The sequence below is a fragment of the Physcomitrium patens genome, chromosome 6, assembly GCF_059467195.1.
Source record: "Physcomitrium patens ecotype Gransden chromosome 6, ASM5946719v1, whole genome shotgun sequence".
Lineage (NCBI taxonomy): Eukaryota > Viridiplantae > Streptophyta > Bryopsida > Funariales > Funariaceae > Physcomitrium > Physcomitrium patens.
Genome location: NC_143415.1, coordinates 1,423,538 through 1,436,625, shown reverse-complemented (window position 1 = coordinate 1,436,625; position 13,088 = coordinate 1,423,538). Strand labels below are relative to the sequence as shown.

Here is a 13,088-nt window from a genome sequence, read left to right as displayed (position 1 = left end):
GGAAGGTATTCTATAACTTTTAATATCAAATCGAAATTTCTATAAAGAAGAATGTTTTTTTTTTTTTTTTTTTTTTTTAAAACAAAATAATAAAACTAAAAATAAAATTTAAAAGTGGATAATTTGTAATTTTAAAATTAAATGGTATAAAATAAAATAATTCACTCACTTCTTAAAAAATAAGAATAAAAAATTAATACTCCTGACAAATTGTCAAAGACATGAATCACAAACAACCAAAGAATCAATACACTCTTGTGTCACTAAAAAAGAATAGATATTCACTCAAAGATAGTATATATTAGAACTAGAATGGTTATTGTTAAAAAAAGAAGACTATAGACTCTTGAAATAAGACTAAGAATAAAAACGGCATTGATAAGAGTAAGGAATACTTCACTCTTGTCTCTATATATACCATCTAATTAGGAATCATGTGGCAATATTTTATAGGACCTCTAATACATGTCCAACTTGCAAGATATATGTCTAACTTGCAAGTTGAGTTTCCTATATGTGCACCACATTAGCCAACTTATACCACAAGTAGCCAATATATATAATATGTAATCAACTTGTTGGCTAAATTTTTAACCTATCAATCACCTTCAATCACATATAAAGTCAAATATGCATCTATGAAGCTTCTAAGAAGCTTGTGAATAAGATTTTATCTTTTATATAATTAAATATATATATATATATATATATATATATATATGCCAAAACTAAAACCATCATTAGTCTTATCAATATAGTGTTTATAATTTAGACATTTTTTTTTTTATATATATATTTAAAAATAGTCATTTTGATTCTCTTTTATCTTACATCTATTTGAATCACAAAAAAAATCAATACTTGTAATTACCTAGATGAAAGGAGTTAGATAGAAATAAAAGATCTTATAGAATTTTTTTAAGAACCACAAGGTTTACAACTAAGTTGTAGGTTGCTTTCAATATGGCTTTTAAAAATACAAATAATATAGGACAAGTTTCAATAGCCCTATGCTATATAAAAAAAACCTATAGATATAATCAACATCTACAAAACTGTTTTAATTAATTTTGAAGAAGATATCATCTATTTAATATATTTCTATCTAATTCTTATATTTATTTAAACTACGTACACATCTATTACATATTTTATTAAAATAATCATTTGTTTTGATGTTGATTTGTGCCTCATTTAAAACTTATTTAAATATCATAATCTTATGCATTTTTATGTGAAAAGGTATGCATTGTCTCTACAACTCTTGCTTCTATTTATAGCCTAATAAGTTGCAATGCCATCTCACAGCTTTTGCAGAACTTGATAAATTTCCTTAGTTTTCTATCATGTATTCTCCTCTTGACAATCTGCTGCCTTACTCCAGTAAATTGGAATCTCCCCTCCAAAAAACAAAGAAAAAAAACAAACCAACCAACCAAGGTACGAACAGATGTAAACAACGACTGAGAAGTCGATCAAAAACCCAAAAAATAGCACGAGCCCTTCCAACATATTCACCCATGAATTAATAGTAGAACCAATTGCAAAAGAACAAAAAAGCTAACATTTGCCTGCAGGGACCGCAGTCCAACACACTTAGATCGAGTAGCATTGGAGCCACACTCGCCACTGGTTTCACCTTAGCTTAAAAATCGAGAACATAATCAATATCAACATGAGTAAAATTCCTCACTTACAATGTGCTTAAAGAATACACTAAGAGAGATTTAAAATCAGTATGATAGGTGAATCATTTTTGAATCTTAATCAAAACAATTGAATCTGGTTGAAAACCATCATGAATATAAGATACTAGGAAGAGTCGCTGGTCGATTGCAGTTTCATGATACCACACGATGCGGAGAAAGTTCTTAATTATGGAGATTTTTAATTATAATGAAGTGGATGAAATTCAAAATGAAAAGTAGCTGATAAAGATCATTATTAGTAAAAAATTATGATCAGAAATTGTGATTTTCTTTGTAAAGATCGGAAATTGTGAGCATCATCTGCAGAAAACTACAATACATAAATCCTGTGTAGATGGATAGCAGTGCATATTTTTCCGACAGAAGGATAGATCATTAATTTGGCGAACTCAGAACGTTTGATGTGCATTATGTCAAATTATTACATTCCAAAATACTAACCAGGCTACATGTTGCAATGTGTTGCGTCAAATGTGTAATACCGAAAGAGTTTGGGCCGACACTATTGTGAATGTGGAAGCTAAAACTATGAACGCACTTCAACCTCTATCCCTCCTTCGTTTTATAACATAAAGGTTGAGGTTGCTACAGTCTTGTCTGAGATCGTAGTTATGCAAGTAATTCCTCATCATGACTGGACAAACTATAGGTAGTGTAATGGTCCCCACAAAGACTTGAGTGCGATAGTGAACCGCCAGATGGAGGCCCAGTTCAAAATGTGTATGTTTTCCCACTTCTGCTGTACGCCTCGAACTGGAGATATTGTGGATCTTCTCTCCATCTGCACCACTTCTAGTCGGACTGCTCATGATTGGACTGTTCAACCTTGGGCTTTTCTTCAAGCATCTTTTCTTTGGATCCGGACGACCATCGCCGCCTTTGCCAATTACAATCGACACTACATACTGCCCCTTCAACTGCTACTAGCCCTCCTGCAATTACACATTCTGCTCATAAAGCAACTCCTGTTATGACCGCAGCTGTTGCTAACACCATTTCTTCTATTGCAACCACTCAAGCCGGTCGTCTCCCACGCTCCAGCAACTTCATTGGCATTATTGGAGACAGATCCTTTCGTACGCCACGCTCCAAGTGAGTGTTGGGAGCGCATTGCAACAAATATATATATATATATATATGTATATATATAAATCTTTTGCTGCACTCTCAATGCATATAAACAGTGTCATCGTCGAAAGTCAATAAATCTGAAGCATCGAGGTATGCAAGTGCCCGTAGCTTACGTCACTCCCGTGGCCGTTGGCAAAATATATTCGAAACTATGTCAGGGACGCCGAGCCCTATGAGAATGTTGAAAGACTGCAACAGTACTTAAAATTTTCACAGATATACTCCTTAATTTCCTCAGTTCTTAAAATTCTATTGTTCTGCAATCACCCCATCATAAAAGTGTTAAATCTGAAGGTTTAAATCTTGGATATTTCGGAGGGCCTCAATAAACTGGGGTGTGAATTTTGCCAAAATTTCTATATCAGTTCTGCTTAAGCTTGATCTATATCTTTAAATTATTACTGGATTGATATGGACAAGTGGAGTGAGCGAAGGGTGTATTCGTTAAATCTGCGGAGGGGAATTGTGAAGCCTAAGGCGGCAGCGTGGGTCAGAACCTCTCCGCAACCACCACACTGTTGCGTCTACCTTGTTTGAGAACAAATGCTAAACATGATGCTGTCATGGAATGCCGCCATTGCATGAAGACGATGTTAATTTTTTCGTTTGTTTATGGCTTATGTAGGAAATTTTACACGATTACCCATGGTGCCATTATCACAGCGTGCTATGTCTTTGGCAACATTTATGAGTGAAACATGTGGTTGCTTTTCGTAAAGCTCTTAGCGTGTGGGTTTTCTGTTTCTGCAAGTGTTATCAGGGACATTAGCGCCATTGCGCTACTCTACTGCATCGTACATCAGCACAGTACCTTTCATCAAAATTGTTGATCTTTGACTCACCAATCCAAAGATTGTTAATTGTAGCCCTGAGATTGCGAAAGTTCTCATCAATCACTAAGAATGACTTTCCCCCCAACTTGATTGGCTAGTTTAGAGCAAACATGATAGTTCTTTTCGAGCTCCAAGATGTCACAGCTGCTTTGTGATCTCTTTCCTCTCAGCTCAAATGTCAGAAAACATAGCACGAGGGAATTTTCGCAACTCAAGAGAACACAAAAATAACCCAGTTTACTCAATTTAAACACGGTTCTTCTACCACAAGGCGGCTGGATATACGAACATTCTACTCTACTGATAGTGATCCTAATACTAAATCGCACTGTTCATTTCGACATCAGTAGCGGTACATTACGTGTGGCTTGCACCATTGTTCAAAGCACTCCATACTACTAATCCAACCATGTGTTACAATCTCCTGAAGAAACTCATGATTACACCAGTCATTGGTGAATTCAAATTTCATGAACCACGACGATTGCAAGTCTCTACCTAAGGGTTAAGAGCGCGACAATTCTTACGGATTTGGCCTTGATTGCCAGTGAGTACACCGACTCGAGCCATAGCTTGCATGGCCCTTCCGAATTCTGAGTTGAAGAATCTTCCGTTGTTCTTGTACACGGCATTCCTGCTTCTGGAGTCGTCCAGCAGGCTTTGGTCGGATGTGAGCAAGCCCTTCCTCTGGATAATGTTCTGGAAGTACTGCGAGTCGAACTTGGTAGGCGAAACTAGGTCGAGGTCGATCGGGGCTCCAATGGGCGGGTTAGTGGTGACAGAATCCGCGGGGCACTGACGCTTCAACGATGCCAGGAAGTCGGCTGGAATCTTCGGATCAGTGTTATTCCCGTAGATGCGAGGGCTCACGAAAGTACAGTGAGCAATTCCGATGGTGTGACCGCCTGACAAAGCCACCAAATCATCGGCACTCAGTCCTTTGCTGACGAAAATAGGAATCATCTGACTAGACGTCTGAGTTTCCACTGGCAGGTTAATGGGGGGGTCGGCAGAGTTGGACACAGTTCCGTGTTTTCGACCGCCATACACAGTCCAGCCTTTACCTTTAATCTGCAATCGACATACAAATGATATCATGTTCAGTGATTGTCTTGAAGCTCTGAGTTCCAAGGCAAAATACTACGGAAGCTTGAACTGAAGATACATATTTTCCAGGGTTAATCAGTGGCGACATATTCAATTCAGGATCAAGTGAGCAGCACCAGCAGCACAGAGTCGCGAGTAGCGTATTGTAGAACGTCAGCACAAGAAACAACCCCTGGACAAACACTTTCCACGGCGGCTTTCGCAGTGTCTATCGCGTTGAAAGCGATCGCCCGAAGACCTCTGTTGATAGGTGCAGTCTTCTCAGAATTGGGTGTGTCAAGCAGCAATGAGGCGTCACAGCCCTGAAAAAGAAACATCCAACTTCAGATGGATCCATATGCTCTGATCTTAATTGAGTGCGAAACCACATCATTACAGGACATAATATGATCCTCCAACGTGTGCCCGCAAACTTGCAAAAACGCAAGCGCATTGACGTAGCCCACACAAATAACTACTACTGGACGAAGTGGCAGGACAAAGGGGAGAGTACACTTACACGAACGAAATAATCATGGTACGCCAGCCTCACAATGCCGGGGGCTACTCCATTGTCCTGTCGAAATGCCTGCGCAACCGCATTGTAAATTATCTTTTCTACATCATGTCTGCCGCACTTGCCCCGGTAATAATGTGGTCGAAGGTTGTATGCAGTCGCTTCCACTTCGCCGCTCAAGAACATGGCAAGCGCCACTGTCATCAGCAGAACTTGCATTTTCGATGGACCCATCGGATCAAAAGCTCCCATTCTCTCAAGCAACCCTCTAAGGAACTCTAAATGAGCTGGAATAACAACTAACGAACTTGCTACTGGCCAGCGAAACTCTCCAGACAACAACTACGTCTGCTCACTGAATCTGGGTACGAGAAGTTTTAACGCAGAGAACTGAAGTTCAGCTGCTAGGCTCTCAGAGCCACGGGTGCCAGAGCAGAGTGAAGAAACTAATGGATGCACCGAAGGCGGAGGAAGGCGAACCATGAAGTGCTAGTGCTGAGAGGTGTTCAGATCCGCCGCTTATGTACTTATACAAGCTCTGTTTTGTTGTTGTGATGATACCTGATTGTGGAGATTAACCACAAATAGTCAAGTAAATCTTCTCCCACACTTGAGCGTCTGCATCTGTTGATAAATTTTTTAAGCTTTTTTGGCGCAACTGGAAGACTTTGAGAGGAGTGGAGAGAGCATAGTGGATTTCAGAATTTAAGTTGATAGAGAAATTGAAGATAAATTACTTGAAAATGTAGAACTATCAGTCACATGAGTTCAAAGTTCGAGATCGCTTCGCACGCGTGAGAAATGTTAACCGAGAAAAAACTAATTTTGAGCTCATGACAAGCTTCGGCACATTAACAGATGCAAATTTTACCATCACTTCCGGACGCTCTGAGATGGATTCTCAATCCACGTTCAATAATTGGTTTATTTAATACCACCAGGAGGTAATCAACCAGAAAATAACAAAAAGAAAAGAAAGCGTCAAAAACTCCTCCAATTGGTCGTTCTACATGGCTTCAGCTAATCTTTCGGATCGTCAAAACATCATAACGACTGCAGGAAATTTCCAATCTGTAGGTCGGCCCAGGACTTCAGGGACGGCGATCAGGCTTCAGGGCCCAAGCCCGTAACTCGACTTCCGATCAGCATCCCAATGGAGCAACGCCGCGCTGCCCCCCAGAACCCCTACAAAAATTGTCACGAGCTGCAATCTGTGTGCTTCAGTGTCTGTTGACTTTCGAATGCTGTGGATATTCCTGTGTAGACACGGTCGCTCAACGGAGACGTGCCATCTTTCATTCTCAGTGTATAGCACTAGGGTTTGCATCGACTTTATGACAGAATGACTGCAAAAACTAGTGCTTGAAGAACACGCGTTACGCAGATCCAGCTGCTCCGAACTCGCACAGCAATCGCAGAATTCTTCTCCTGTTTGTGTTTCTGTTGCTAGTTCAGATCGCGTGTGGGTTGGAAGATGTTCGACTGGGTCTGGTTGTGAGAGTGGTGTGTGACGAGTCAGCTCACCCCGGAATCCTTAGCTTGTTCACCCACCCACACTGCTTATGGCATTTAGTGCATCAATCTTGGTAGTACAACCTGCAAAACCAACACCAATACTTACTATTTCATTACGTAAAGAAACATTCAGTCACAGACCTTCGTCAGAAGAAGCATAAGAGCAATTTTTTTGGTTGTAACACGTTCATTTTGGCTCAATCCTCTACATGATTAAAGCTGTAATATAAGCCTAGACTATTTTCGTTTTTGTTTGCAAAATCCTTTCTTCAACTTTTTTCTTCGTTGTTTGACCTTTAATATATTTTAAAATATTTTTTTGATATTGAATTACAAAGTAATCCAACTATCATTCACGTTCAATGCAACAAATGTTGAGCCCATGTGACAACCATGTTCACCTGGTAGTGAGTGGGGGTGTTGACAAAGGCTATCTCAACCTTGGGCCCACTTTTCCGAGGAGTTAAGTGTTTTTCTCATAAATTGTCATCTTCCCTGATCCTCTATGTATGTTACTGTGTGTACAGGAGATTTTCTTTCGTTTCTAAACTAATTGTTTTTTTTTTTTTTTTTTTTTTTTTTTTTGACAGAAAACAAGATATCCAGTGGATACAATAAGTTGATGATGATAACACAAAGGTTTTAGGCTCTGATACTCAAGTTAACCAAAGTAATTGGATGACCTTTGTGTTATGTGGGTAAAATATGATGTGTTGATTGGGTGACAGAAGGCATCTAAGATTGTTTTTAATTATAAAATATTAGGCCAGTGTGTGGGGTCCGTAAGTTCTAGTATATTTTTGTGTCTATTTTAAATCCTAAAGTATAATTGACAATGTAAGATTTGTTCCATCTCCTAAGAAATATTTCACAAGTAATTTGTTGTGCTCTTGGTTGCTTTTCATTTTCCCTCCTTCTGATTCTAAGCAAATCTTTGTTGTTGAAGATAATTATAGGATTTTTTTTAATATTTTAACATTATGGTATTTATAGGATTCTATGTGGTGTAGAGTTGCACTCCTGATTATTTTTTATAACCTGAGTATATAAATAAACATGTCAAATCATATCATTATATAGGTAAATTAGAACATGATAATGAATTTAGAATTAAAGAAATCCATCATAGTAATTTGGACTGTGTTGATGTTATTTCTAAAGCCTACATTGCAATATCATGATGTAGACTTTATATTACATCTCAGAATATTTTCAAAAAACAATTCTCTTATTAAAAATCTAAATTTTTAAAAAATGATTTTTTTGTACTAAAAATTGTTAAACATGAAAATGTCATGCCATAAATAATTTGATCATTTATCTATCATGGAACATGAAAATAATCAAGGATTGATATCACATTTTTAGAATTGTACCTTTTCTTTTTCTCAATAGATAATATTCCATGTATGTATAGGTTGGCAGATAGAATGTAGGGCTTACATCATCCTGCCCCCAATCATGTAATTGGAGGTATAAAGAATAGGTTCAGCTCCAAAAAATACTCTGCTTCTCAGACAATCTGATGATATAGAATCAACTCATTCAACGTAGGCACAAACCTTGTTCATGAGGTGGGCTTGCACCTGCACTTGGCATACTTCTATTTTTACATCGATCCACAAAGGTCTCAATCTCAGTGAAATGGAAGGAGCATATTGCAGTCAAGCTGAAGCATCTTGGACCACATGAGGGTTCACATGGTAAATTTTAATGTTTTTTCTCTTCTTATTGTGGCCTTACTTTTTGTCACAATACAGGGGTGTTGAAGGGAATAGTTCATTATTTTTAAATTGTTATACAAGCCAACAGAGAGATCTTGGATACTATGGTTGCTGAGCTTCCAATGCACATGCTTCCTAAAAAATATTTAATCTCAATTGAATTAAAATGGAAGTGTTTTGCTCAATATAATTGACTATTATGACTGTTGAGAATGTTTAGAAAGACACAAGAGTAGTAGTAAGTAATACACACACACAAGAGTAGTAATAAGTAATACATACACACTCAAGAGAGTTTCTAAGGAGTGAGATAGAGCTTCACCCAAAAAATCTATTGATCTAGTTGTATCATGTATTTAATAGGAGAAGGGGAGAGGATAAACAATTCCTCTTCATTACATTCCAAATATTGTAGCTATAGTATTTGTTGTAGACTACAATAAATATTATGGAGAGCGCCGGCTACATTTAATGCTCTCAATACTCCTCCTTGCTCATCATAATATTTGCATAATATAAAATTTGTATAGAATTATAATTTATACTTTTCTGTAATCTTACAAGATCAACAATTGTTGTTTCATTAAAACCTTATCTAGAAAAACCTTATTGTATTTAAGGGCAAAACCATAGATGAAGGAAAAAGAATACAACATCATTTTCTTTAATTAATTAAAGAATTCATTAAATTTCTTATTCAAGAAAAGCAAGTCGCTGCATATCAATGCTATAAGTAAGTCGACAATGGTTGCACAATGGGAGAGCTTTAGTCAAGAGATCAGCAAAGTTATTTGCAGATTTAATTTTCTTAATTATAAGTGCGTAATCAATAACTAAGTCATGGGTATAACTAAAATACTTTGGATCAATATGCTTTGTCTTGCTACCTTTAATGAAACCAACTTGCATCTATGCAATACAAGCTTTATTGTCTTTATACAATATAGTTGGAGAATCATCATATGAAAATCCACATGTTGTTTGAATGAATTTATCAATTGATTGCAACCAAATATATTCTCGAGATGCTTCATGTAAGACAATAATTTTTACATAGTTGGATGAAGTTGCAGTTATTGTTTATTTCAATGATTTCCATGATATTGCAACTCTATGTCTTAAAAATATATATCATATTTCAGATTTAGCTGTTGTAGTATCATATTTATATCACACATCACAACATCCAACCAATTTTGGATCTGCAGATTGTGTGTAGTATAATCCCGAGTTTTCAATACCTTCTAAATAACATAATAAATATTTGATGCCATTCTAATGCCATAGTGTTGGATGTGCACTATGTCTTGCAAGAACACTAATTGCAAATGTAATATTTAGTCTTGTAGATGTAGCCAAATATAAAAGTGTTCCAACCACTGTAAGGTATGGATATTGATCTCCGAATATTTTCTCCTCGTCCTCACATAGACGATATGGATCATAACCATCACAACCATATTCAATCATTGGAGTGGACAATAGATAAGCATCAATCATATTGAATCTTTGCAAGATTTGTCTAATATATGTTATTTGGTAGAAAAAAATGCTACCATTTGTGAGATCCATAATCTGAAGACTAATGCAAAAAGTTATTTTTCCTAGTATTTTCATCTCAAATTCATGTATAAGTAAGTTAATAGCTGCAACATATGTAGATATAGTACCCACTAGGTTAAGATCATCAATATATATAATGATGATCACAAAACCAGTTTTAACTTGTTTGATAAATAAACAAGGGATTAGTCGATCATTTACAAATTTATGTGTAATTAAATAACCTCAAAGACATTGATACCATATGCATCTCGATTATTTTAAATCATACAAGGCCTTACATAATTTAATACCACAATATTATCCTGAAGCATGTCCATTTGGAGTTCCTGTTTCTAAATTAGATGGAACTTTTATATAAATATTTGCATCAAGAGATCCATATAGATATGCAGTTATCACATCCATCAGATGTATCTCAAAGGTGGCATGAACTGCCATTCCAATAATATATCAAAATGTAATTGAATCCATGACTGGAGTATATGTAGATTCATAATCAATATAAAATCATTGAATAAATCCTTGAGCAAGAAGACAAGCTTTATAGCAGATTATTATCTCGCTTGCATATTAATACCATCTTATATCCCACATGGCAAGATATAAGAATGTCTACAATTGGACCGAAGACTTTCCTCTTATGCAAAGAGGCATACTCCTCCTCAATAAAAAATTTCTATTTTGACCAATCAGAGCAATGCATCGCCTCTTCAATGGTTTGAGGTTCAAGATCGCCTTCCTCGTAAGAAAGAGCTTTTATAATCATACATGCAAATGATTCATCTACCATAATAGATGGTCTATCTCAAATATCATTTATAGCACAATACAAAATAGATAATTCTTTACTTAGCTTGTTCTTATTCCTTTCAATTCCAAGATTATTTTTCTTAGGAATTGAAGGTATATTATGCATGGATATATCATCATGAATTGGTGGTTCCATAAGATGAGTGGCAACTTCTTAAAAAATAATATCACGATTAGTCAATATTATAGCTTTCTTCTTACGTGGTTGCTTATCTAGTCTACGAGTTTTTTTAGTTATTATTATTATAACTTGAGGTATTGTACTCAATGGCAGTACAATCTGAGCAGGTGCATTCTGAGTCTCATTAATAGAAATTCTTGTAATTCTAGGTACATCATTGAAGCCATTAGGTGTTTCATCTACAATTCATTTTAGATATAAAATCTTAGCAACTTTAATTTGCCAAAGATGGCCTAGGATCGAGATTCAATGTAAACATTTTCAATGCTTCAAATACAAGTATTTTATTTCTTTATTGATTGGATACTCCTCCTTGAAGAGATGGAAATATATTTTTTTCAAGACAAAAATTTTGCAAACATGCACGTAATAATGTGCTAGTTGATGGATCAACAATACAAATAATGCTTGGTGAATCAAAACTAATATATATGCCTTCTTGTCAATGAGCTCCAATGGTACGTTATTGAGGTTTTGGTACTGGAATCTAAGCATGGCAACCAAATACTCGTAAGTGAGATACATTTGGAATATGACCCAAAATAAGCTCATGTGATGAAACAATTTCAAGAGAAGAAGGATGGAAGCATATTAATGCTGCAGCATGTAAGACTACATGATCCCACATAGATGCAAGTAAATTTACCTCAAGGAAGAGTGGCCAGGTAATGAGTCACATATGCTTTATAAATGACTCTACAAGTCTATTTTGAACATGTTCATATAGAACATAAAATATCAATTCAATTCCTTTTGCAATATAATAGTTTTCAAAAGATTTTGATACAAATTCTTTTACATTATTTATACGTAATATTTTTATAGGATATTTAAGAAAATATACTTGAAAATAAATAATCATAGATACAAGATTGGTAAATATCATGTTTTAAGTTGATAATAATGAAACATGTGATTGTTTATGTGATGCATGAACAAGGACCAAAAAATAACAAAATGGTCCCGATATTGGATTAATAGGACCACAAATATCACCAACCAAACTTTGAAGCATTGGTAGTAATTCTTGTGGGAGTTTCCAAATTGAAGGCCGAATAATCATCTTACCTTGCACTCATGCACGACATAATTCCATAGAATCTACATCCGCAGGCTTTAAATTGTATCCAATTATACATGGAATGATCTTTCTAAATAATGTAGATCCTAGATGTCTCAATTGTCTATGCTAGAGAGAAGCATGACTCTCTATGATAGATGATGAAAATTAAATATAATGGGAGGCCAAATTGTAATTTGGTATAAACTATTTTCTATAGCAAAAGCTTTTTCAACAAATTTATGATTCTTTGGAAGAACCAAAACTTCTTTTCTATTTAAAATGGTGGTTGAGAGGTGATAACCATTGATACGCACTTCTCAATAGTTGATCAGACTTTAAGGTGCTGAGAGTGCAAACATTACATGTTTACATTTTATGATGGAATCCGTAGATAATTTTACCATTGTTGTACCTTCTTGGAAACAAAATGCATTTGCTCTAGCCACGATCATCGTATTTTTAGTTTGGCAAGTGGAAGATTTTTCAATAAAAAATCATTTATCTCGTAGGATAGTATGTATTGTTGCAGAATCAATGAGCGCATTATTTGATTCATCATTAGAGGTTTTATCATTCATATAAGCCTCTAAATCATCAACATCAATTGAATCCATCAACGCATCCATAGTATGAACTTCATGAGTCTCAGCTTGTAGTTTCTTATTTTTTTAGAATAATTTAATAAAATATTCTGAAGTACGGCATGCATACACTAAATATTCAATCATTCCACATTTATAGTAAGAATATATCTTTGATTTTTATTTTTTATTATAATTAATAGTAGAATATTTATTCTTTCCATATGGATAGAAATTGTCATGACTATGACTACCTTGATACTTATGAGCACGTTTTCCACGTTTATATAATTTTTTCTTAGACTTTAAAATATTAAGTGTATGAGATTCTAGAATTGTGATTCTAATATGACAAGCTTCTGGATTGCACAA

The 13,088-nt window shown here is 35.5% G+C and overlaps 1 protein-coding gene across 1 annotated transcript; it reads right to left on the bottom strand.

Annotated features, from left to right (window-relative positions):
• Positions 1-3,890: 3,890 nt before the first annotated feature.
• Positions 3,891-5,773, bottom strand: LOC112283945 (peroxidase 5). Its single transcript, XM_024523359.1, has 3 exons — positions 5,280-5,773; positions 4,897-5,082; positions 3,891-4,744 (listed from the first exon to the last, which is right to left on the bottom strand). Exons 1-3 carry the CDS (start codon positions 5,526-5,528, stop codon positions 4,172-4,174), a joined length of 1,008 nt encoding a protein of 335 aa, XP_024379127.1. The 5' UTR covers positions 5,529-5,773; the 3' UTR covers positions 3,891-4,171.
• Positions 5,774-13,088: the final 7,315 nt, after the last annotated feature.